The sequence below is a fragment of the Micropterus dolomieu genome, linkage group LG02, assembly GCF_021292245.1.
Source record: "Micropterus dolomieu isolate WLL.071019.BEF.003 ecotype Adirondacks linkage group LG02, ASM2129224v1, whole genome shotgun sequence".
Lineage (NCBI taxonomy): Eukaryota > Metazoa > Chordata > Actinopteri > Centrarchiformes > Centrarchidae > Micropterus > Micropterus dolomieu.
The window spans coordinates 28,661,669-28,689,025 of NC_060151.1; the positions used below are offsets into that span (position 1 = coordinate 28,661,669).

At 39.7% G+C, this 27,357-nt stretch overlaps 2 protein-coding genes across 3 annotated transcripts; one reads left to right on the forward strand and one right to left on the reverse strand.

Moving 5' to 3' along the window:
* The first annotated feature begins 523 nt into the window (after positions 1–523).
* On the forward strand, positions 524–16,475 carry flr (fleer). 2 transcript variants are annotated; one of them, XM_046037001.1, is made up of 20 exons: positions 524–705; positions 1,166–1,231; positions 2,081–2,290; positions 2,932–2,988; positions 3,081–3,216; positions 4,139–4,243; positions 4,362–4,490; positions 6,148–6,197; positions 6,686–6,838; positions 8,067–8,132; positions 8,314–8,367; positions 9,310–9,375; positions 9,740–9,816; positions 10,083–10,290; positions 10,508–10,555; positions 11,119–11,190; positions 12,042–12,145; positions 13,028–13,106; positions 14,038–14,167; positions 15,664–16,475. In XM_046037001.1, the coding sequence occupies exons 1-20, from the start codon at positions 658–660 to the stop codon at positions 15,798–15,800; spliced, it is 1,995 nt and encodes a 664-aa protein (XP_045892957.1). In that variant the 5' UTR covers positions 524–657; the 3' UTR covers positions 15,801–16,475. The 2 variants fall into 2 exon arrangements, with proteins under 2 accessions (XP_045892957.1, XP_045892966.1); XM_046037010.1 differs by lacking the exon at positions 10,508–10,555.
* On the reverse strand, positions 16,248–27,115 carry lg02h16orf89 (linkage group 02 C16orf89 homolog). The gene is made up of 8 exons (XM_046037018.1): positions 26,785–27,115; positions 25,584–25,736; positions 24,569–24,719; positions 23,683–23,800; positions 23,175–23,337; positions 21,806–21,910; positions 19,221–19,310; positions 16,248–17,644 (listed from the first exon to the last, which is right to left on the reverse strand). The coding sequence occupies exons 1-8, from the start codon at positions 27,098–27,100 to the stop codon at positions 17,541–17,543; spliced, it is 1,200 nt and encodes a 399-aa protein (XP_045892974.1). The 5' UTR covers positions 27,101–27,115; the 3' UTR covers positions 16,248–17,540.
* Positions 27,116–27,357: the final 242 nt, after the last annotated feature.

The window sequence follows — 27,357 nt, forward strand, 5'->3', positions numbered from 1 at the left end:
GTGAGGTGCCTGCAGAGCCCACTAAAGGACAGTACCCACCCATCCACAGCCTGTTCCCCCTGCTGCCTTGTAGGAAGAGATATAGAGGTTTCTGCTGCTGCACCATCAGACTGCAGAGGAGCTTTTTCTCCAGGCTGTGAGACTTTTAAACTCAAATTCATCCTCAGCACTGCTCCATTGACTATATTTTATTTCTGTCTACCATTTTTATGATTGCTTTTATATTACTGTATATTGTCTGCTACGCAGAAGGGAGTTCCAAACTTAATTTCACATTACAACCAGTTGTATTGTGAGAAATAAAACCTACCATCTTGTATCCACCTTGTTCCTTTGTATAAGTAATTTAATTGCTTTTTTTCAGTGTTCATTTATTTTGTAATTTAATTACATGTAACTAGTTACTCCTCAACACAGGTGAACAATAACAATTGAATTAAAACATCAAGTGTAGATGGTGGGCGGAACCTTCCTCCTCGGTGATTGGCTGTTACACATGTCTGTCATTGTTTTTCCATTTCCGGTCTTTTCCGTTGCTAAGTAACATCTCCTATCCACTGAGCGTAAGCTAGCTAGATGCTATATTTATTTAAGATTTCGGGAATAACGCAACGTTTCAAGTAATTTGTCGTCGGTTAAAACTCTTCATTTGAAGCCATGACAGCTATAAAAGACGGGGAGTACACGGCCACAATCTACAAACTGGTGAGAGTGTTGTTGTTTTAGTTGAGAGGTTAGCTTCAACGCTAACGTCGACACAGCAGGGTAACGCTCAGCCAAACTCCATTCACAAATCTGTCAATTCTGTTTTTTATGCTTACTGACAAACATACACACCACTAACAACACATATCCGGAGTTGTGAGGGACTGCAGGTAAATTCGGCACACATTTATTTGCAACTACGTGGTAATGTGTGTGCTTGTGCCTGTGAAATAACATTATTGTTTACGTTATCTGCGCTGTAACGTTAACGTTGCTGCACCGTTAAATTGAAGTTTTTTGTTAAGTGATGCTTTCACGGCAAGGTCAAATAAATCCAATCCCAGTTTAGGGATATACAGTCGTTCAGCCGCGTTTCTTCCCTGCTAGATTGTTAAACAGTGTTTAAAAGAAACGCAGTGTGTATAAAGACCATCACGGTTCATTTTCATCTGTATTTTAGATTAAAGACGGACAGTATGTGGACGCAATCCACATCCTAAATGGCCAACTTCAAAAACACACGAAGGTAAGTGTGGAATAAAGTATTGTTCATTTGTAAAATATACTGTAAAGTTAAAGTAGGGTATGTGTTTTTGGAGATGTCTGCGGGTCTTTTTATACAGCTGGTTTTACAGATATTGGGCCTAAAAAGTTATTAAATTGTCTTGAATTTTAATTCATTGTATGTTGATGAACTAGAGCTGATATGATTCATCAATTAATCGATTAGTCTGTTGACAGAAAATTAATCAGCAACTATTTTGATTGGCGATTCATTGCTTCAGTTATTTTTCAAGCAAAAATACCAAGAGCTGGCGAAAACACGTGTTTTTATTGTCAGTTAATGTGCTGATAATAATCATTAGGTTTATAAAATGTCAAAAATGTGTGAAAAAACGCACATCACAACCTCCCAAAGCCTAAAGTGAAGTCTTAAAATGTCTTGTTTTGTCAGACAAAAAGTCCAAAATCCAAAGGTTTTCAGTTTATGATATAATCCTCCACTTTCAGCAGCGGGAACTTGAAATATTTTAGCATTTTTTCCGCACTATTTTTGAACAAAATATGAGGAATTTATTCACAGGTTCCAGTTTTTCAAATGCAAGATTTGCAGCTTCTTTTTTTTTTGTACTGTAAATTAAATATATATTTGAACTCTAAACTGTAAAGGTTGAACAAAACAAGCAATTAAAAGATGCCACGTTTGTTGGGCTATGAGAAAGTTTGAGTATAATAAATGAAGTATTTTTAAGATATTTAATTGTAGTGCTTTGTTTTAGTTCTTCCATACAGCAAGGCTTTCTGTTATAAACATTTCAAATATCCTACAGATAACCGCCAGTTTAACACCCTCTTGCTTTCCACTGTGTCCCAGTCCAGGGCAGCGCTGTCTCTGCTGGGTTACTGCTACTATCACATCCAGGATTTCACCAGCGCTGCTGAGTGCTACGAGATGCTCACCCAGCTGCACCCGGAGGTGGAGGAGTACAAGGTATACTACGCCCAATCCCTGTACAAAGCTGGTGCTTATCCTGAGGCCACAAAGGCCTCCTTCGTGCTCGACAACCCCAGTAGCCACACCAAGGTACAACACACACACACACAATCACTAGCATGATGATGTGAAAACCTTGTGTTTCAAAAATGACAACTTTTCAGCAGCTCCACTTTGACTCACTGCTTTGTTTTATGGGGAAATGAAAGTGTTTGGATCCATCACTGCTACAAATTTGAAATTTAAGAAGCCCCCTTTATTTACATTGAAATCTTTCATTCTGTTCCCTCCATCTGTTACACACTTTCCATCACTGGGAGCACTGTTTCCACAGAAGTGCTCTAACAAATGCATATGGGCCATAAATGCTCAACACATTAAATAAAGCAAGCTAAAATCTGGATAGCTCAGCAACAGGGAACACATTTTCATTAACAGAAAGTTAAAATGATGCTGCCTTTAAATTAACTTTAAGTTATATTAAAATCAAGTAGAAACATTATGTAAATTTGTAAACAATTACTTAAAAATGTGTGAAGTAATTGTGGAAAAACAGGTTGCAGGACAGGAATTACAGATGACAGCTTGGATCAGAGTGTGTAGTTTATGCTAGTGCTTGATTTTTTAGCCCCAAAGTCAAACCAGCACTTGGCTCGTCACATCGTGTCCCTGTTTTACCTTTGGTTTATCCTCTCTCTCTCTCTCTCTCTCTCTCTCTCTCTCTGGCAAAGATGGTCAAGCTGCAAGCCTGTATCAAATATTGTGAGGAGGATTACTCTGCTGCCAAGGTGACGAGCTCTCTCACAGTATCTGTTTATACATATAAAATATATAATTTTTGTCCTTGAATCTAACTGTGTGTGTGTGTGTGTGTGTACAGTCAATGCTGGAGCAGCTGCCCCAGGATGACCCAGACTACGTCTACAATATGGGCTGTTTGCTTTATCAGGACGGCAAATATGAGGAGGCCTGCAAGAAGTTTATGTCTGCCATGCAGGTGCTGGGATACGTGCCAGGTAATCATCCAAACACACACATGAACACACCTTCACAGACACTGACTGCCTCTTGTGTGGTTTTCTTATATACAGATTCAGGGTTATCTTCTATGTAATGTTACAGTATTTTACAATTATTTGGCTCAAAACAGAGTTTCAGTGTGCAAAACTGAGTTAATTAGAGAGCCTTATGTCCCTCCCCTTCTGGTGGACCACCAACGGGACCTTATTTTGGAAAAAATATGTACGGTAGTCAACGGCAAGAGATAACAAATTTTGTTTTATCCCGTTTTGAATTGTGCCTTGAATTATACAGATCATGTTTGTCAAATTAAAATATAATTTTACAAGTCAAGAATGTTGCAGTGTGTCGTAAAACATAATTACAAAGACCACAAACCCAAAAGTATGTGAGGTCCTAAATTTTAGCTTCCATGTGTAGATGATGTGATGAAAGGCCAAGGATTGTTTGATGAAACACATTAGATGAGATACATTTGTATGTGGAACATGTTTATAGTAATCAAAAGGAAATACTCATGAATGTTCACCAGGTCAGTAAGACTCCTGGTGGACGAAGATCTGGATCAGAGAACAGCCAAAGGGAGAGAGGAGAGGGGGTTTGTGTTATAGTTAACACACTATCACTAATTTTGGTTGCAGAAAAAGATGAATTTATTTTTCATATCACTACAGAAAGGTCTAATGAAACACTGAACAAAAATTCTACTTCAACATAAAGTGTTCAGCGAGATAAAAAAAGTATTTTCCAGTTTAAAGTTTCTGAAAATAAAACTTGACTCCTTGGGATTCTATTGTCATTGAACATGAAGAACTATGAATTTAAAGAGGAATTCAGCAGGGATTGTGTTTGAAAAATGACTGGTACCTTCATAGTTCATCTTGGTTTCTTTGTCTTTTTGCCTCTCCTCTCTGTCAGCGTTGTCCTACAACATCGCCCTGTGTTACTACAGCATGATGAACTACGCTCAGGCCCTCAAATACATCGGAGAGATCATAGAACGAGGCATCAGGGAACATCCAGGTAAAACCACATCTCAGCAAAACACCAGTCTAAATAGCCAGTTTAGTTTCAGCCACTCGTAATGTAGCAGTCTGTTTACAACAATCTTTTTGACCTACGTGTTTTGTCTTCACACCAGAGCTGAGTGTGGGGATGACAACTGAGGGCATCGATGTCCACAGTGTGGGCAACACGCTGGTTCTGCATCAGACAGCCCTCATCGAGGCCTTCAACCTTAAAGCTGCCATCGAATACCAGCTCAAGAACTGTAAGAACCTCACTCAGTGTCTCTGTGGCCTCATGAAGCATAAGAACAGGAGGATGGAGAGAGAGATGAGAGAGAGGCACCATAGTGGAGAGGAAGTATTGTATTTTTATGTTTGATCTGAACTGATGACAACCTAGGTAGCATTAGTAACCACTGATGAACAGACAGACAAAAGAGCATTGCCTCTTCAAAAATGAGCAGTTTGCACCAAAGATGGGCATTAGAATAGAATAAAATGTAAACTTTAAGTTAAAACCCTTGCAAGCTATTTATGGCTTGAAATCTGCCAAAAAATATTTGTTTGCTTAATAAAAGGGCAGGTTTCCCACTGTGCAACACAGTGATGGAGTCAACATTTTAAAAAGACAGGAAACTGCAGGATTATAATTTACTGCTTAAAGGTTCAGTGTGTGAGAATTGAAACTACTCTTCACCTGTCAAATTCATGCTCTCAAGACATTAGGGTGCAGCATATCAAAAATCAGGTCATAATAATAGGCGACTGTTTGCTAACATATTCACCATCTCGGCTGTATAGAGTGATAGTATGTTAATGTTGTGTATACAGCTTGTTGTGTCAGTTAATGCAGGTTTAAATTTGCTATTTGTCGCAGCAGAACTTGTTCAGCCCCAAACTACCTGCAGCCGGTCAACAGTATCATGGGAATGGTTCTGACCAACATTTCCTGTTTGCCTTCACAAAGTTACACAATCTTTGTGTAACAAAGCCAAACATTGGAAACATTGGTTATTAGTTGTATAATATATATATCTACCAAGTCAAGTCCATTTTATTTAAAAAGCACTGAACAAAGTTATACAATAATAAAACAGATAAATAAAAACAGACCAATCAATTTATGACAGACAACAAAAAATAGAAGAATGAAGCATGAGTGTCTTTTAAAAAAACAAAAAACTCGCCAAAGAATAAAAATGAATTAACCAGGGTTGTTCTTGCTCAACTACAGGTTATATGATTCAGCCCTAAATAAGGTCACTTAATGTAAATGTATCCAGAGAGAGAGAATAAACTGATTGAGAGCAGTGAAAATCACCCCGTCAGAAGCAGGGTCGTCCTTCCTCCTGTCCTCAACCCTCTGTCACATTATCAACCCGAGACTTTAGGGATGAGCTCACACGTAGAGCTTAAAAGAAGTTGAAAGGGGACGTACCATATAACCGCAGCGTCCGCTTGTAAATCACTCTCCCTCCCAACATTTCCTGTCTGTATCTCCACCATCAACTGTCGATTAAAGGTAAAAAAATAAAGGTTCAACAGTGTTTTGAAAACGTAACGCTGAAAGTTTCAGGAAATTACACAATAAGAGCAACAGAGAAAAGTTTTTACAAGTCAAAGAAGAGCAAATGTGGCAAACAATGCAGGTTTTTAATTAATTATTAGGAAATGAACACATTCAGCACATCGAGGATAAACACTGTGTTTACACTGAATGTAAACATAAAAACATTTGGTTCTTTACAAGACACCTGCACTGGAAACCTTTTTAAGTGTTCATTATTGAGTTTCTCCTTAATAATTTTCAAGACTCTGTTCAATTTGTTCATCCTGCTAAAAAAGTATGCAGGAGAAATGCTGATACAGACTACAACTAACAGATTTCTATTCTGCTTTGTTTTCTTTGTGTTCCTGCAGTGAAAGGCGCTCAGGAGGCTTTGACAGACATGCCTCCCAGATCAGAGGAGGTAACTGTCATCACCCATTCACTCACCTGTGTGTGTGTGTGTGTGTGTGTGTGTGTGTGTGTGTGTGTGTGTGTGCTCGCAGCTGGATTCTGGCTGCGTGTGATTATTCTCCTGTAATCTAAATTAAGGCTGCCTGGACCTGCCCCGCTCGCAGCCTGGAGATAACAGAGATTAATAGAATATTAGAATAGAGACATAGGTGTGAAGGCTTACATGGAGGTAATGATGATAGTTTTATCGTCTTCAGACTGCTTCATTAAAATTAATGTACAGATGGGGCACTGTCCTTGGTCCAGTCTGTAACTCCCACTTAGTCATGCAATTTTAACCTGAGAGAAGTGTACAACTAGTGCCCCCTACTGGAATTTATATTGAGTCATCCACCAAAACTGACCCCTTTTTCTTATCATATAGCATTTTAAAGAGGCATGAAACATGGTGTATCCCATACAGTATACTATGGTGTGTGTGTGTGTGTGTCTTGGCAGGAGCTGGACCCAGTGACACTGCACAACCAGGCCCTGGTGAACATGGACACGAAGCCGTCGGAGGGTTTTGAGAAGCTGGCCTTCTTGCTACAGCAGCCCTCCTTCCCTCCCGTCACTTTCGGAAACCTGCTGTTGCTCTACTGCAAACACGAGGTACACAACAGGCCGGCCTGCAGGCTACAGCGATCCTGAACCTGGAAGGGCCCAGACCGGATTGAATATGGCTTTGAGTATCTTTGAGCAAGGAATCCTGACCTCCCCAAGGACTTTTATAGACCAGTACAGGTTGTAGGCAAAAGTAAACAAGCTGCCATCACTGCAGTGGGCTCTTAACTGTAAAACTTTGTAGTAACACTGTGAAGTAAATAAAGGAAAAAGCAGGTATTTTAACTACTTTTGCTAGGAAATACTGTACTTCCAGGAGATCCTGCAGGACACTTACCTACCAGTCGAAATGCTATTGTAAAGTTTTTATTTGGTTAGGCGTCTTTTCATCTGCAAAAAAAAAACAACTAAACTTGCTGGACTCCGACAATAAACTTTTAAAAGAAGGAAAAGCAAAATGCAGAAGCCCCCGCTACATGAAATCCCCTTCAGTCGTTTATGTGTCACTTAGGACAAAAGCATTTGTAAAATGAATAAATGTAAATGTAATTCGCTGCTTAAAAAAAAACGCTGCCTGCCTAGAAAGGGGCTGACGTCCACACGGCCAGGCATCATTTGTTTCGGATGTTTACTAAATGATTAATCGCGTCTGATCGTAATGCAGGAAATCATGGATTCCAAGTTAGATTTATAATGAGAAATTAGCCGGTACCTCCGGCTGGACTTAATTACTTCACAGAACTTTCATGTCTAGCCTGTGACAGATGAACAAAAGTGTGTCCCCCAAAGTTTGTCACATAACCAATTTCACACTATGTTTTGAGACTGAGTAACATCCACATTCACTCAAAATACCTTCACTTGTCAAAGGAAACAATTATTAAATGCAGTCAAGCAAAATATCTCTGAGTTAAAAATGTGTTCGACTCCAGAGAGCGACTGAACTTCACATCAGTATATAGATCCACAGCAAAATAAACCTGTTTTTACGACTTTCAGTTTTGAAACAGTGACTCAGTTTTTCATTACATAAGCCAGCAGCTCCGTATAGGGTTGTTTTCCTGAATGTTAGATTGAAAGTTATCATGGTGTTCTCCTTCAAAAACATGACCCCGAGGGTCCATGCAGGGAGTAAAATTGGTTTCAATAGGATTTGAAGGTCATGTGGAGTGAGTCTTAGTGGAAAGAGGTAAAAACACACAGGGAGCTGCCGAGAGGTGTGGGTCTTTCATTAAAATGGTATTAATGTCACTGTTGGATTTAATCTCTCTCTCAGTACTTTGACCTGGCAGCTGATGTTCTGGCAGAAAACGCCCATCTCACCTACAAGTTCCTCTCCCCGGTAAGTTCACAGTCACACAGGGGCTGGACTTTAAGATCAGGTCCTAATTCACACTTAATTCTTATAAATGCAAATTTTCTGTCTCCTTCATTTTCTTGTTTGCCTGCAAAATGTTCTAAATAATCATGAAAGGTTTCCAATGGCTGGATCCACATTGAAGTTGTGTTTTTGTCCTTTCCAGTACATGTATGAGTTCCTTGATGCATTGCTGACCTGCCAGACAGCACCAGAGGAGGTACTGTAAGATAAGAAGGTGGAAAACGTGTAGCATTTATAAGACGCATATTTTTATTTTAACAGTAGATTAAATGACGTGTGTGATGTAGTAACAGTTACAAACCCACAGAGAATCATCACCAACCCGTTTTTCAGCTCATTGTTTTGTTTTTTTAAAACATTTACTGTTTGATTGTTCAGTCTCGGCTCTCTCATCATCATGTTTTCCAGCTGCAATAAGCTGTTTTCAGCAAACAGCGGTAAGGCTTGCTCACCAAATTACCATAACATCTTTATGGGGATGACATGTCGCTGCGTTTACAGTTTGTTAAGTTGGCTAAAGAAATCATTAACGTAGCTTTAATTATAGTTGGTGCATCAACTCTAACTGAGAGGATGTCAATTGGTTCCAGTGATGAATCTGAAAACTAAAAAGCATTTCATAAAGCTTTGCATCCCAAACATGCAGAGATCAACTGAAATTTGGACGGTTTGGACTCATGTTGAACCTGCACACTGACACTTGAAGTTCTTATCTAAACCAGACCTAATAGGTGACATTTAGACTAAGCTGGTAAAGGTCACCAGAGAATTACATTTAATTCTCAATGTGCAGGTACCTCCTCTACTGAGACTTTATGAATGTCCATCCATCTTCATCCGCTTATCCGGGGTCATGTCGCAGGGGCAGCAGCTCCAGCAGGAGACCCCAAACTTCTCTTTCCCGGGCCACATTAACCAGCTCCTTTATGATTGTGTACTCAAATACCTGTGCTGATAAATAATTAGTATTTTGTCTTATTAATATTTTCACACACAAATCTTTCACAGTACAGCTTCAAGTTCTTTCACATCTAGAAAAGGCTCATGTTTTGTTGTGTGGTGTTTTTTTGTTTTTTTTCATTCATGAATAAAATCATTTATAACCTTTTTTTCCCCCTGCTGTCTGTTTATTTCACAGGCTTTTAGGAAGTTTGAGGAGATGAACGGCAAACTGACGGAGCAGTTGCGGAAGCTGGCTAAGCAGGTATTTTTCCTCCTTCCACATCATCCACTTTTTTTGTTGCTTTCTAATTTATTGTGTATTGTACTGTACATATGTTTATTTTTCTGTATTTCATTTTGAGATATTATGTTTAAGGCTGTAGACACCTGCTAATGTAGTTGAATCTGTCAGCTGCTCGTTTCCAGACAACTCAAAACACTGACACGCATCCTGAGTCACAGTTGCTTAAGGAAATTGTGAAAATACATATTTTACACTTAAAAGCGGATTTCTCAGGAATGTTTCTAGATATGTTGTTTGTTATTATTATGGCAAAATAAACAGTGGTTGTAAAAAAGCCGCTCAGCTTCGAGTTTTGGCTGAATGTTGTTATTTGTTCTTTAAGGTGCAGGAGGCCAGGCTTGCTCGTGACGATGACGTGCAGAAGAAAGCTCTGCAGGACTACGACCTGATGCAGGAGAAGTGAGGACTCACTCACCCACACACACACACACACACACACAAACACACACGGATGTGAAAAGATGAAACGGATGGTAAAACAGTTAAGAGGCTGCTCGCTGATATCTTGCACCAATATTTAATATTTTTAAATACAATATTTGAAGATGTAGAATTTACATCTGTATTCACTAAAACACACTGTAATCCTGCTCTTAATGAAAAGTGTAAGGAGATAAGTTCTTATATGAATTGGTGCTAAATAAAAACATTTAATTGAATCCCAGGTACATCGTGGTCCTGATGGCTCAGGCCAAGATCTACTGGAACCGGGAGAACTTCCAGATGGTGGAGAAGATCTTCCGCAAGTCGGTGGAGGTCTGTAACGAGGACGATACCTGGAAGCTGAACGTAGCCCATGTGCTCTTCATGCAAAACAAGTACAAGGAGGCCATCGGCTTCTACGAGCCCATCGTCAAGAAGCACTACGATAATGTGAGTGCTTTTAGGATGGCTCGTCACGTTCGTGAACAATATGGAGAAAGTAAATGTGTAAAGGGAGAATATTAATGTCAGAAAATGCATGTCAGATATCAGACACTTGACTAATTTATTGTATTTTGAAGCAAACGCTCAATTACAATGCTGTTAATCGGCACCACAAAGAGTCTGAGGTCCGGACTAAAGCTTGACAGTTTGCCTTTCTGTCCAGGTGGAGCAGTGTAACATTCAGGAGTGTCCCTGCAAGTGCAAACCTTCGGTAAAAATAGAGACCAAACCGCTTTGTTTTGATTCCTCTGCAGTGTTTTTAACATCCGTGCATGTCTGTTGATTGATGATTTTCTTCTGTTGTATTGTGTGTGGGATTTTGTTTTGTTTTTTTGCAGTGGTGTTTATGTCATTTCTGACATCTGACCTTTGTCCAATTTCAGAAAATTACGTCATGATAAACGTGGTAGAGGGCGAAAAATAATCAGAGTTAAGTTTTAGTCTTTAGTGCAGTCTGATAAATCTTAAATTCAGTTTTAAAAAATAGCGATTTCTTGTTGGTATTTTAGTGAAAAATAACACCACTTGTATCTAGTATATCCTGAAATCTTGACTTAAATTTTCTTTCACATTAAAAGATCTTCACATCAGCATGAGGAAACTTGCACGCAGTCTGGGTTGGTTTTAAAAAAAAACAAAAAGGTTTGTTAAAGGTCCGAGTGCTGGTTGATAATGTTCTGTAAAATGAGTCTTGCTTTTGAATGTTATTAAATATATTAATATGTTGAACAAACTGATAGAAAAATGTGTGTGTGTGTGTGTGTGTTACTGCAGATCCTGAATGTGAGCGCTGTCGTCCTGGCCAACCTGTGTGTGTCCTACATCATGACCAGCCAGAACGAAGAGGTACTGTACAAAGACATTAACGCAGTCCTGTTGTTCTGTTCAGTGGTCAGTAGTATCCTGCCAGAGCGGTAACAATACACAACACTGAAAGGGAGCACTGCATAATTATCACTCTTACACAGTGGTGAAAAGTAACTAGGTACAAATATTCAAGTACAAATATGAGGTACTTGTGCTTCACTTGAGTATTTCTATTGTTTTCTGCTTAATACATCTACTCCACTACATCTTAGGAGGAAATATTGTACTTTTTACTCCACTACTTTTATCTAAAAGCTACAGAAATACTGCTTACTTTTACACACAAACCATATCTGCTTCTAAAATATGATTTTTTAGAGTAAACCTCAAAGCAAAGACTTTTACTTCCACTGGTTACAACATTAAAATGCTGCTTTCACGTTAATGTGTCAGTTGGGTCTGATGTGATAGAATAAATTACATATTGTAAAATTAACCACTGTTAACACTTTTCACTCTGGGAAATAAAAAACTTCAGTAACTAACTTTATTAGTATAGTAAAAAAAAAATAAAAATTCTCAGAATCATTAACTCAACTGAGTTTGTTTGTTGTTTGTATTCACACGTTACGATTCCACTGAACATTTGTGGTATATGAATAAAATACCAATCTGCATAATGACTACTTTTACTTTTAAAAGTAAAATTTGTTGATAATACTTTAACTTAACTTGTAACTTCAGTATTTTAACTTAACTTTTACTTGTAATGGAGTATTACATTTAATACTTTACTGTAAGCATGCTTTGAGGATAATACTACCTCTGACTGAGGCCCACTCACACTGCTAAGATGCCTGTAAATCCTCCTGGTCGTCCTGTTCTTACAGGCTGAAGAACTGATGAGGAAGATCGAGAAAGAGGAAGAGCAGATCTCCTACGACGACCCCGACAAGAAGGTGTTTCACCTCTGCATCGTCAACCTGGTCATCGGGTGAGTTCCAGCTGCTGCTGCTGCTGCTGCCTTTCACTAATCCTGCTGGAAAAACTGGCTGATGGTTGTGAGTGAAGCAAGAAATATTCCACTGTTCACCACAGCGTGTTTATTTAATTATTTAAAAGGGACGGTGTACATTTATAAACATATTAGCTTTGCAGCAATGTAAACATGCCAGATTTAGCCAGGAGGCTATTTTCTCCAACAGGACGTTAAAAGGTCAGTAGTACAAGAACATCATAATAATAAAACAAATATACAATACATCACAATATAAAAGACACCACAATTATCAAGACAGTCATGATGCTTTACTAAACCGATCATGAGCTGGTTGCTAAATTAAATAATGTGCAAGTTAGGTGGTTTTACAGTTAAGGTGCTGTTTATGCAGTAAAGTGTTATCAAAACATTATATTATTACCACACAGCAGAGTGAAACTCTGAATGGACTACATGCATACCTCACTTCTCTCACATCCGCTACAAGTCAACATTTATACACTGACTGCACCATGCAAGGTCACAGAATCAGAATCATATTCACACAAGTAGGGGTTCAGTATCTTGCCCAAGGACACTTGGACATGCTGCAGTCTCCACCTCCTGAGCCACTACAAAATTATCGGCTTCCCGAGGGAAGCCAGACCAGAGGGGGGTCAGACCTCAGCAGCAGAGCCATCACAGCACTGAGTACTCACAGTCCAGTCCACTGTTCACATTACTTTACGTCTGGTTTTAAACATACAGGTCTTATATCTTGTTGAACACTATGCATTAATGTGTGTGTATATTTGTCCATCTGTACATGTGAGAATATATAGGTTATTTTTCATCAGTATCACTGTTTTTGTCTGAAGTTGTGTTTTTATCTTTCAGGACGCTGTACTGCGCCAAGGGGAATTACGACTTTGGCATCTCTCGTGTAATCAAGAGCCTGGAGCCTTACAATAAGAAGGTCGGCCATTTAATTGTTCTCAGGCCTTTTTTCTGTAATGTTTGTAGCACATGTTTTTAAGGAAAGTTGTTAAGCTTTTATTTATGAAGCAGTTAATATTTTCCGTGATGGACAGGAGATCATAAACACAACTACAAGGATATACGTTTAGCATTCAGTTTGTGAAATTAAAAGACAAGTATCCAGTTTTAAACCCTCCAGGACTCTCTTGCTGAGCGTTTTCTCTGACGCCGAGCTGCTCTTTTTGGGACCTTTTGATCTAGTCCAGTCACAACAACAACCAAACTCTGGCTGCAGCTGAATCCACTAAAGTCCAGCTGAGAACACAGGCCGTCATCCTGAGTGTTTCCCCTGTTGTCCTCACAGCGTTCCCCACCACAGAGTCACATTCCCAGAGAAAGCAGAGAGGAGTTCAGGAATGTGAAGCCTGGCGAGCCACACTGTCACGCCAGCTTCTCACAACCTGACCGTCATATCTGAACTCAGTCACTGCCACACACCATCCTGTAAAGTCAAACCACAGCTTCTCCCCGCATTCCAAATTAATATTTACACATCTACTTTGTCTTACCCAAAAGCAATTCAAAATGTACCACCTCCACTGCTGCAGAATAACTTGAAGTTGTAAACTCATTACTTGGTATGGTATCTCTGAAATGTACATTCTTTCTCAGTTTTGCTGGTCTAAACTTTGTGTTTACCTTCTTCGGCTGTTCTGCAGCAGGTGAGGTAAATGAAATCGATGCATACATTTCTACAGGCGTCCCGATTTGTAAACACCTTGGACCTCCCTGTGTTAAATCACCCACAGAAGCTTTATTATTTTAAATATCGCAACAAAAAAAAAAGCATTTGGACAGGCCAGTTTGTCATCGGTTGATCCTTTCAATGAAATACTGAAAAGTGTGTGTGTGTGTGTGTGTGTGTGTAGCTGGGGACGGACACATGGTTCTACGCCAAGCGCTGTTTCCTGTCTCTGCTGGAGAACATGTCCAAACACATGGTCATGCTGAGGGATGCTGTGGTACAGGAGTGTATTCAGTTCTTGGAGCACTGCGAGGGTGAGCAGCAATATCGCGCACACACACCTGTAAAACTGCTGGACCACGGCACTATAGTACCAACATTTCAACCCTACACCATCAGTGTAACGTCAGGCTTTTACTTTTTAATGGTGCACGCGTCTGCTTTAAATACAACTGCAGGATACAGCTTATAAATTTATTGTTAACATTATGTTTTTAGTATCCCATGGCAATCTTAATCCCAATGACCTCCTGAGCTTTCCTTTAGCGTCACCATCAGGTCAGAACCAGCAGTTCATTAAACCCTTCTCTTAATCAGCAATCATCCCGCCATAACTTAGCAACTGTAAGCATTTCCGGCTAACTAGCTACCTTGTGCAGTAAACCCTAGCACTACTTTAAAGGCCAAGACTTACAGTAAAGTATATCATTAAATAACTACATTACTTTGTAGTTCACAGGTTACACACAATAGCACAATGGACAAAAACGTCCAGCATACTATCAGCGTGGAGGCTAACGTTAGCAGCTCTGTCCTGATACTTTGGGCTTTTAGGGACATTTACACTCAAAGTCTCTATTGAAGTGTTACATTCGCCGAACACACTCTGGTTTGTCGTCATCCTAAAAGCCTTTTTTTCTTGTTACGTTAAAAGTACAACACTTGGAAGCTAAGCAGCAGGGTTACGTTTGTAACCAGCCTGATCTTACATTTGTCCTCATCATACTTGATCATACCAGGACTAACTAACTCTACACTACAGTAAAATAACAATGCTGTTTCTTAATTTTCACGTCTTCTACATTTGTCATCAACTGGTCAGGATAATAGCGGTTTGCCTGTTAGCTTTCGCACTCCACTCAGCTACCTCGGCTGGCCAGCTCATACTGCTGTCGCTCAGGGATTCTGCTAAATGACCTAAATCTAAATGTACTGTATGTAGCCATCTATTGCATACAGAAAGCCTTTTTACAGGATTCATTTTAAAACCAGTCGGCTGGAGACATTAAAAAGTGAGCTAAGGGAGGTAAGCTAGCTCTGATAGCTCAAATCTGCTAGCCAGTTATGATTCAGCTAGATTGACAGTCAATGACTAGAAAATGAGATACTGTTTTTATTTTTTTTCAACCTTTGTCTGAAATCAGGGACCCATTGTTAGAAAAATTCCTTCAAATAACAATCTGCCCTCGTTTCCACTGTAAACTGCACGTGCAGCGTCCATACAAGACCAGATTTTCATGATATCTATGGAATCCAGATGAATGACCTTTACCACCCTGTCAGTTTCCACTAAATGCATTTTATATTAATCTTTTGTTAAATTTGCCGAGCCATGACATTCATGTTGTCCAGAGGATGAACCCTTTATTACCCCGTGCCCTTTCCTCTACTGCCGCCATTAGGCCAGGCTTCTCAGCAGTGCTTTAATAATGTGAGGCGTTAGAACATTTCAGCCTCTCTTTGATCAGTCTTGTTCCGTTTGAGTTGATATCAGTGATAACTCTGGGTGTTTTCTTTGCTTCCCCTGTAGCGTACGGTAAGGAGGTTCCAGCCATCATCGAGCAGCCTCTGGAGGAGACCCGCATTCACATCGGCAAGAACACGGTCACCTACGAGGCTCGCCTACTCAAGGCGCTGTTCTACGAGGTCATTGGCTGGAACAACTGAAGTGTTTAAGGTTTGCTGATCCCCGTTTACCAGATTATTAACATCACTGACTGCAGCCAGCGATGGCATTTGGTCGATGGCTTCCAGTCAAAGGATAATGGAACTAATCAGCACAAATCAACTGGTAGTCAGTGTCACATATGTATGTGAATAAGGGCTGCTGTGCAAGCTTTATACACCTGTGATCCAAAACCCTTTTTCAGTTCCAGACTTCCTTTTGGACTCACTCTGTCTTGCTCTTCAACACTCACACACCCCAGGGGAGGCTTTTATTTGGAAGTTGAGCTGGGGAAAGTTTTGGCACAAAGTTCATCTCTTACATAATCAGCTTGAGTTCTTTCTCACTTTATGATCCGACTGAAGCTCTACTTCAGACTCTTATAGCAAGAGATTTACGTTTTATTTTTTAATCAGTGCTACTTATTATACAGGATACATGCAGCAAACTTGATTGTTTTGTTTTTTTTATTCTGCTAACATAAAATACATGATAACAATTTTGTATGATGAGTTCATCTGCATGCATTCAGTTCATGCGTATCTCCTCTTTGGTCCGTGCTGGTTGTACAGCTGCCTTCTCGTCCTGTTCTGTGGATTTCTATTCAGTAGATATGTTTGTGAAAAGCAAAAACATAATTTAACTAAAATAAAGATATTTTTGAACAAAGAAAAGTATCATTATGTTCAGATGTTTTTCTTTAAAGCTGCAGTAAATATGCCTTGGCCTTTCAAATAGGGATGCTCCAATCAGGCTGCTTTTAAATAACTGACCGGTTCCTTGTATTTAAAGCGTTTTGACCTCCTGTCCCACCTCTAGCCTTTCGGAACAACTATCAAAAAACATTTGCCTTCAAACACCACTTTAAATATTGTTTTCCAACAAGCCACTGTAAGTCTTATTGTCATAATAATGGCCATTCTGACGGATAACTCTGTACCTGCCGCCTCCGTTTTCCGCTCTGCTGTCATTTTTCGCTGTCATATTTTCTATGTAGCCAAGTGCAAATAAGAAGAACCAGGTCAAAAAGTACAATCATTTTCCTTTAATTCATTACATCTTGTTAAGTCAAGTAAATTGTATTTCTATAGCCCAATGTCACAAATCACAATTTGCCTAACCTAAATTCTGGACAGGTCTCTCTCCTCACAGAGCAGCCAGAAATATTAAAACGTTTTGACATAAAATTCATACAATAACAGCCAACCAGGGGACGGCATCGGGGTTACAGCTCTAATCCCTTCGCCCATAACTCCCCAGAAAAATGGTTAAGCTTAAACTGTGCGGCAAAAGGAAAAATCTGACAAGCCAGCTCACTCTGGAAAAGTGAAAGTGCAATAAATTCTAAACTAAATCCACCAAAATTTCATTTAGAAAAAAAATTATAATTTCTTCAGCTAGCAGCCTGAAGTCACCGTGTCCAGCTCCACGTGGACCGGAACGTGAGCTGCCTCGGACGCTAGTTTGCTGAACTTTTTCAGATTGCTTCCTGTAGGATTGGAGCATCGCTACTTTTAAAAGGACATCTAGTTTGGGATTAATTAGATGCATAGCATTAGGTCAGATTCAGCACATCGGGGCTAAAGCATTTTCCTCATTATAATCATCGAAGATAAATGAACAAAAAGTGGAAAAGGGAAAAGTGTTGCTTCCATTTTGTGTTGAGAGTCGTTCTCCAGCTGTGAAGAGCTACCGGATCTACGGTTTTGCTTGTGTGAACGCACAAGGGTGAGGATGGGCGTTCAGGAGAGCGGCCTCTTCGTTATGTCCTGTTCTGCCAGGTAGTAGTTCAGGTATCCGCCCAGAGCGCCGACAGCCACTGCCGTCATGTGACTGGAGCAGCCGTCTGGGAGACGAGAAGGGCAGAGGGGGAGGAAAGAGTGAGTTTGACTCGGGTGTATTGGAGCATTTTATGACCGGTCATCTTTTTTCCCTCCCAAGTTCTACATTCAAATTTTTACTCGCATGAAAGTCAACAAGTATTAGCAGTAAAATTACCTGCGATTCAAAAGTAAAAGTACAAGATACAGACATGAAATGAGTATCGACAACCGGTTTGAACCGGTTCGTGATTTCCAAGAACCACGGATTCGATAAGGATCTCAATTCTGCTCCTCTGTTCCTAACTTCCTGCATATCTCTGCTCCTGACTGAACTGCAGTCTGTAAAATTGTCTCTTATCTGCCAGGAGCTGCTACGCCGACCTGACGTCAGCTCATTTGTTACAACAACAAAGCATGAAGAAGAGAGTCCTTCTGTTTCCAGTCCGCAGCAAATGCTCCAAAGTTTGGCTTAGCTGCACTAAAAAAAGAGAACACAGCAAAACGCAACAGCTGCAGTAAGGAGGTTTGGTGCGAGGGAGGAAGCAGCTCCAACATGACGAAGCGTTTCCTTCAACACGGCGTGAATCTGAAGGAACGCACCGTGTTCAAGGTGTCTCGCTCCCCCAGCTACAATGACGCCCCAGATATAACAAACAGTAGCAACCTCTCCAGCACAAAACACAGGTGAGCTGACGTTCACCTTTTATACTGAAGGGAAACGAATGATGTCTACAAATGACTCAACATAATAGTTTTCTTAGAGACGAGTCCCCAGAGACGCCCCCTCTAGTACAGAGACTCCTTTCACTTTAGCCATGAAGGGGAAGAGGAGCAAGAGGGTGAAAGTCAGCGAGCGCTGAGGAGATCTAAGATGAAGGAACCAGAACTGAGATACGATAAAATTTAAACCATACCCAACCCTACTACTCATCACCCATCTTTATTATCAATATATTTATTTCTGCTCAGTAAGCTGAGAAATAAAATGTACTTTAATGTTCCTGTGGGGATGTTTTGTCTTGAAACAATACAAATCTTTGTAAGCACATCAGGTATCGACCGGACGTCACAATCCATACTGAAGACAGAATCTTGTCTACGTTGAAGGTCCTTTAAGGTGTCAGTTTCAGCGGGCTACCGACAGCTCTTGTCCTCATGTAACGTAAAAATGATACCAAGTTCTACAGATTTTAAATATACAGATACTGTTTTATAAATTTTGCGGAGAAAAAGAGAGAACCGGGATGATAGAAGAAAAATTGTTGCATCTCTACCTTTTTTACCTCATGACATCAGGGTATAGTGAACGTTTTATTCATACTTTTATCTTTTGCCAGTGGGTCGACGTGGAACATGAAGTGAATCTGATCATCTATCGATCAGAGATCAGCGATTCTTACCGGCCACGACCTTCAGAGCAGGCTGCACCAGGCAAATGATAAGAGCTCTAAGCTTTACTGATAATACCAGGCAGTAATCCCAAATCTTATGATGCTCTGTGATACTACTCCTAGTTTGAGCTCTTAATAAATGACTCAGCAGATCACAGTAAATAAGCCTGTGTGACGGCAGAATAATAAGATGTGTCCTGGAGCTGACCTGGAAGTATTTTCTCCCTCCTCTTCACTCTCCTGTGAGGCTGCAGCTGTTCCAGCAGCTCGTCTCCAATGATCTGAGAGATGATGCTCTCTGAGACAAGAAACGGGAGAACAATAGCAACTGTTAATTCATCTCTTTGTCCGGTTCAGGCTGTCAACACCTAAGTGAAAAAAATATGTAATAATATCTTACAAGTGTCTATACTTACACCACCTGTGATAAAACAATCTCTATAGTTCTGACCTAAACCCTGGTAAATGTGGACGGACTAACATAACAAGTATAGGAGAAGGAAAGGGTAACGATAAAATACACAATATATACCTATAAGACATAACAATATTAGTAAAAATAATAGTATTAGTATTAAAAGAACATACATAAAAGATTAAATGTAAGAGGACACAATTTTAACAGACACCAACTTCTTCCCGTAATTATAGAGCAGATTCTTGCCTGGCTTTACTTAAAGCTGTGGGAATCGCATATAACGCAATGTCTGAGGAGACGTGCTAAACAGCAAATTTGGTTTTAAAAAGCTTCCAGACAGAAGTTTAGATACATCTGCAATTTATTTTGGTATGTCCAAGCACTCGCTGATTCCAATAGATATAATCCTAAAACAATTATGGCATTGTTCTGTCACCACAGCGAAAAAATAGTGCCAAAATTCAAATTCAAAAAATACAAATGTGACACAATCTACAAATAGAACATGAAATTCACCTGCAAACAAATCACTTTACATTCAAGTACAAGTACAAGTCACTGATTTCTATTTGTGGATCATGATGTGTTTATTTGTAGATTTTTAATCTTTTTGTATATCATGCTTTATATTTGTGGATCATGAAGAGTCTGTTTGAGGATTTTGTATCTATTTGTAGATCGTGTTTTACATTTGCGGATCATGAGAACTTTGTTTGCGGATTTTTTATGTATTTGTAGATTGTGTTATGTGTTTACAAGTTGTAATATCTGTTTGTGACTTTTAGTCTGTCCATTTTCAATGTTTTTGGCCCTGATTTACCTCCATAGGATACTTTCAATTCAAACTGCAAACTTCCCCTGAGAAGAATCTGACATTTAACACATTACTTTTTTTAGTAATTAGATGTATCCATCCATGAGTTCCACAGTTCACACATCCTGTGTTCTCAGGATTCTCCTGTTGAGTCTCTGCAGTCTTTTCACATTCTGTTTAGTTTAGGTTTATATTTAGGTTTTTGGTTTATTGGTCAGTTTGTTATCTGTTAGTTTGCTTCTGCTTGTTCTGTGTAGTTGTTCTGGTCAGATATCTTTAGTTTAATTATCTGCTGGTTTGTCTCTTAGTCATGTATTGGGTTTCAGACTTGTCCGTCTGTTGTCTTATTTTCAGTCTGCCTGTTTTATTGTGTTTTCATATGCGGTATTGTTCTGTGTACTCTGTTCTGTTAGTGCTAGTTTTAGTTCGTTTTCCCTGTTTTCCCATCAAATCTGATGTTCTGTGTGCGGGGGTGTTTAAAAGACTCTTAAGCCTCTCTGGGACAGTCTTGTCCATATTTGAAGGCCCTAGCCGTAGTGGTTTTTGATCTGGCCCAGAGCTTAAGTGTAAATATCCTAAATCATCCTTTTTATAGCGTTTTCACAAACAGGAAAAAATGGTTTTTACAAATCTGAAAGTGGGTTTCTGGCAGCATTAATGTGTTTGAAAACCTGGTTGAGTAAAGATTGTATTACTATTTACCTAAAGTATGAAAAGGACTCATAATGCATTAAAATGTTCCTGTCAGTGTTTCATTATTATATCTGATGTTTCTGCTACACTAGGCCCTGTCTTGCATTTTACTGTGATAGTTGTGTAAAATCATTTTTGGGTTGTTTTAATGGAAAGTCTTTATATTCATAGACCCAGTGCAAACTTATTGTTCTCCCCCTCTAATCAATGTGTTCTGGTAAGCTGTTTCTGTAGAGTGGTGGCAGAAGTATTCACTTTATTTAGACTACTACCACACAGTGAAAATACTGCAGATTGTGCTATGTCCCAGCCTTGACAAGCCCCCAATTCCCTCAAGGATTTACCACACTTTAATTCATTTCAGTTTGCACTTTTCATATAGAGCAAGCCTAGACAGTACTCTGTGATAAAATTTCCAGAGAACCAACAATTCCCACCAAGAGCAAGCACTAGGCGAGAGAGGCAAGGATAACTTCCTTTTAAGAGGCCTTTTGTGTACATAGATTATATGCTACTCAGCAAATTAAGAGATTCTAATTCTGATCTATTCTGATTCATCAAAACTTAACTTATTATCGCTATAATAAAGTAAAAACTAACTAGTTTGTCTAGAATTTCTTTACTCCATCACTCCGCACTTTTGTTTCATCCCCCCTAAAATACAAATAATATTTTAAATTGTATTAATCACAGCCTTAAATTGCTTGATTAATTATTAATTGCCTCATTTATGTCCACAAAACAGGTCAGATATTTTGAGAACACTTAAGATATTAGGTTTAATTTGAAAACCGTGCTCCCTTGAAAGAATTTGACATTTAACTGTATTTTTAAAACTGGTTTATTATAATGCTGCTCAAACACTCACTGTCTCGTCCAAAGCAGCCCACTTCCTCATCCTGCAGCCGGAGGATATGCTGCAGCCAGTCAGCTTTGTAGAAGTCGAAGAAACCAGACAATCCACAAATCAGGACTGTTGACAAAGAGAAGAGGAACTTAAGTCAGTCCCTGGTACATTTAGCCTTCTGTTTTCTACACTGTTCTGCCGAAACTCCCGCTGCAACTCAACCGTGCAAGGATTTACATTTGTTCACAGAGCAGTTTCCCTCCTTTCAGCAGTTTTACACGAGCATCAATATCTCATAAAAAGACACCTGAAGGCAGAGAGAATCAATAAAGTGTTGAATTAGTGAACAGTAAACAGACATGTCACAAACACTAAAACATGCATCACCATTGACTTAAAGCTGCTGTGGCCTGTCTGAGCCATAAAGACTAATAATATTTGATCAAAAAAGGATTCACCTATTTCATATCTTCAGTCAAAGCCTATTGCTAAAATTATTTTGTCTGATTGGCTGATTTGTTTTCCATCTTTTGCGTGATTTGTTAGAAAAGGTCAAACTTGAATAATGCCTGCAAGAAACTAACACAGCAGAGAGAAACTCAAAATATAAATAAAATATAGGGCAGTGTTTATACAAAGAATGTGGGATGATTAAAAGTAGGAGGTTTCATATCTGGTTTCAAAGCTAAAACCATTGGTCGCTTAATTGATTAGTCTGTTGACCAACATAAAGTTAAACTATTTTGATAATCAATTAATCGTGTCACTCACTTTTTAAACAAAAAAGCCAAAATATTCAGTTTACAGAATCTATAGGCTATTTTGTGTGTAGCTACAAATGTAGTTTCATTATGCAGCCTTGTGCTGTATAATAATAACAACAAGCTTGTACCTTGAATCTCTAATGTGAGGATTTCTTGCTTTTGTCAGATTTAGATAATTGGAAACTGAATTTTTTGGGGGTTTGGACAAAATGAGACTTCACCGCTGTTTCTAGAACATTTTGATTGGCACCATTTCACTTGTTTTTTAACTTTTCATAGACAAAACCATTAATTAATTAATCAAGAATATAATTGTAAGATTAAACAAACAGAATATTCTTTAGTTGCAGCCCTTAACAACAGTTTAACAAACCAAGGCATAGCTATCAAATTATCCAAAGGGTTTTATTAACTTGAAAAATTGTCTAAACTCGAATTTTCTCAATGTTTTAAAAGCATTTCAGATACAAGTGTCTTACCTGACAGGAATAATATGCAAAATATATGCAGTTTGAAATAAGTAAAACATATTTTAAAACACATGTTGAAACACAAACTACAAAAAAGGCAAATGTGGAGAAAAGGACAGACTCGTACCACAGTGCCCGCAGCAGAAAGACACTCACTGTTCTCGATGAAGATGTCCACCGTCTGTTCAGACAGACCGTCTCTGATGATGTCCTGGTTGGTCTTCATCATGTTGGAGCAGAAAATCTTCTCGTAGCTCCGTTCAGTCATGTTGGCTCGGGACTCTCGAGTGTCGCCTTTCAGCAGGTTGCTGCAGCCTCTCTGAGCGGGAAACACAAACCAGGAGCCGCCCAGAAACTTATAAACACATTAATGCTCTTCTCTGATAAACTGCTGATCTCTTTTTATCTTAGCATCTGCTGTCAGTTCAAAAGGTGCAGGTGTTCACCCTCAGCATGTATTCATACAAACAGATTTTAAAGCATCATGTCAAAATTAAGTTTCTAACCAACTGCAGGAAAAGTTTCTCACATGTTTAGCCTGCATCATTAATAAAAGAACATAGATCCATATGATAGTGTGGCCAAACGATATTTAACTTCCCTTTTAAGAAGCACTCTGTTTCCTGCTTTTCTGTGATAGAATAATTTGGGGTGACTTAGTTACCATTTTGCCGATCATGAAGTAGAGCAGCTGGTGGGACAGAGAGTAGTGTGGACAACCGAAACGAGTCATGGTGTCCCGGCAGGGCTTCGTGACGATGCAGGGCGTCCCGTTCATCTTCCTGCTCAGACACACAGGTGAGACAGACAGGTGAGTTCCCTCACACTGAAACGACATCACTGTTTGTCTAGTTTGTCAGGAAATAGTATAAAATGTAATTTCCCACATCACAAATGGTTCATTTTCTGACTGTTTTGTCCGACCACCGGTCCAAACCCCAAATTTATTTCATTTATTTATTATTTTTTTTATTATACAGATCATTTATTTGATCATAAAGTTTGTTGTGAATCATTTTATGTAATAAAGAAAACAGCTAGATAATATTAACTGTATATGTTTGTTAGTTTTTTTACTCTAAAAACATGATGAGGACATGGAATATTGAATAAATGAATATTGAATACTGAGCAGGAGCATCTGATCCTCTCAGGCTGCATATGGCCCCAAAAAGCTCCTCCAATCAGAGGGCAGGGCAAGAAGCAAATCAATATTTACACTTTTTCAGAGTTTGGCAGCTGGGCGATCAGAGCACTCTGTTTAGAGAGACTTTAGTGAGCGATTCAAACTAATACTGTAAACGCTGGGAGATGAAAACAGAGTCACAGAACTGGAACACACCACTACTCCCAAAAAGTCCTCAAACCTCAGCAAAAAAGAAAACAGGTCATTTGTCCGTGCTTTCCAAAATGACAAACATTTTCTGATCTGCAATAGTAGGCAAATAAGAACTCATAAAACACCGACTGTGACTGTTAGACAGAAACCCTCCCTCCTTGTGTTTGTCGTGCTGAAATAAAGTGATGCTACGGCGTGTGCTGTTCTCTACCAGGTTCCCAGCAGCAGGGTCAGGCACTTGTCACTGAGCTGCTCGTCGTAACACTCGGTGGTCATGGAGGAGGGATAGACCAGGCTGGGGTCTGTGGAGCTCCACTCCTGAGGAATCAACCAGAAGCTCCACGACAGCAGGGGCTCAAACTCTGCAGGACACACAGGAGAGGAAGCTGAGAAGGACACCACAGGGCTCTGATTTCACAAAGGTGCAGTACAGACGGCCACAGGAGGCAGTTTGTCGCTAGAAGTCACACTGCAAGATCACAGCTGCATCTTTCAGGACCTGCTTATTTTGTCAAGAGTTTCACATGAAGGTATTAACCATTTATTAACGATGATGAACCATTTATGAATGATTATTAACAACTGAAATTAAATAGCATGTTTTTATACTACAGTTCATCTCATCTGTAAATCTCATGTCCTGTGTTCTGCTTTGAGAAAATGTCAATAGCCAAAAGGGACACTTGCATGTGGCGTCTGTCCGTCAGTCTGTGACAATATAAATAAGACAATATCTCCAACAATAGACAATATGGGGTATATAGGGTCGCTAGGGTCGCTGAGAAAAATTAATACATTTTGCTACTCAGTTTGTAGAAAAGTCTATAAAATACAATCGTTGATAACTTAGACATGCAACCTGTGACGAGGGCTTATAAGGACATATTGTTTTGTTTTTAAGGGACAAAAGCAAAAATAAAGTTAGGAAAACGATGGATTACAGCCTACATGAACAGTAAAAAAATATTTTTCCTTCTTGTTGATAAAAGATTTACCATGTAGACATTGGTTGGACTTATTATAATCATTGTTACTTTTTACCAATACTAATTCACATTTATCACCCGGTTATTTTAATGAGGTTTTCATGTGAGACAGTTGAGTAGATTTTGTTTACTTAGTAAAAGTGAGTTTTCAATTTGAGTAAAAGGGTTAGTGTAGCCTACTTCCCCGCTTTTCACACCACATCACATGGATTTGTGGGAAATGAAGTCCCCCTCTCTCACCTCTGTAGTATTTGGGGTCATTCTGCTGCAGGGCAGCGACGGCCTTGTCGAAGCTTTGGTCCAGACGCTTGACCAGAGCGACGGCGGAGGTTCTCTGAGCCCAGCTGACCGTGTCTGTGTGAGGCCACGTCCGAACTGCTTCCTTCAGTTCAGCTGAGACACAAAACAACACAGAGAAGACATTTACAGACGTTCATGGTGCCCAGATGATGAATCCTAACTGTGGTGATCCTCTGACTTTTCCTGTAGCGCCACCACCAGGTCAACACTTTAATGTGTCCAACACTTTGTGAACAAATACCTCCAGAACCTAGACCATTATTTTCAGCTGCATCACTGCATGTTGATGTTTTTAGCTGTCCCTACAACCTGCTGAGCTGATAGCATAAAGACTCTTATTTAGTATAGCCAGAAACAAAACTAAGTAAATACAGGGAAACAAATACTTTGTGTTGGCAGCAGTTTCTCAGTCCACACTGACCAGCCAGCACAGAGTGTGGAGAGGTAGCTGAAGAGGAGCCAGTTCCCCTCCTGGGTGCTGACAAGGTGCCCTTGAGCAACATAACGAACCACTAACTCCTCTGGGCGCCTGACTATGTGGCAGCTTCGTCACTCTAACGTCTCCCCCCAACTGAATGTATATCCTGTGTGTGTGTAAAAAAAAATAATGGAGTGAATTAATGTAATTTACCCTAAAGGGGATTAATAAAGTAATTATACTTACAGAATGAATGAAATGCCTTTTGAGATAAACAAAGAGTGAGATGAGATCACTGGATGTGAGGAAGACTTATCCAAAATCTCAGTAACCACCTAAACAATGAGCAGGGCAGTTGTTCTGATGACCCCAGAGGCCTGTTGGAGCTTTAGAAATTCACTGATAGGCTGTGTGTTGTTGGAGTCAAACCACATAACCTCTTAAAAGCAACGAGAGGTATTTTGAATTTAACAATTTAAGTATGCAGCAGAACTAGATAGATATTTTATTTAAGTTTTTTTATTTGGTTCTTTAAACTTTTAAATAAATAATTCGCCTCAAACCTTTCCATGATAAGCAGGATCGCAGTCTACCATTTCGCAAAAAACACCGATGAGAGCAAACCTAAAAACACTGCAGACATTCCGTGCAGCTGACCCGTCTGTTTGCAGAGAGGAGACTCTTTCTGCTGCCCGTCTCCCGGCACAGGACTTGTTTACGTACCCTGCAGCATGAGGAAACCGACCACCCCGTCCAGGTTGATGTGCTCATGTTGCCGCTCCAGGAAGGATGCTCCCCTGGAGAGGCTGCTCAGGATGTCATCGATCACCTCCGCGTGTGACCCGCACACTGCGGCAAACAGAGCCAGCACTGCGGCTAGCTGGTGCCCTGCAGCCCGCATGTTCTCACTCGTATAATCCCAGTCTGGAGGCTCCGGGACCGTCTTGTCCGACCGAGACAGGGGAGCTGGGAGGACAGGCTGTCTCTCTCTCTCTCTCTCTCTCTCTCTCTCCTCTAACAGGGGGGAGGAAACAGGCATGACGTCAGGAAGGCTTGCATTACGAAATCCAAACTTAAATTAAACTTAATACACATAATTTGCGTATTTACTTATAACATCACCTCTCACATTTTGTCAAGTAAGTCGAGACCAACATGTTCACTTTTTTTCTGTCTCGGAACTATTCACATGTAATAGCAACTAAAGATAAAAGCTGTCTATAGAGCTATTCATGCAAAAAGAACAAAAACAGAACTGTCTTTTCTAGACAGTAACCCCAGATTTGCGAAATCACC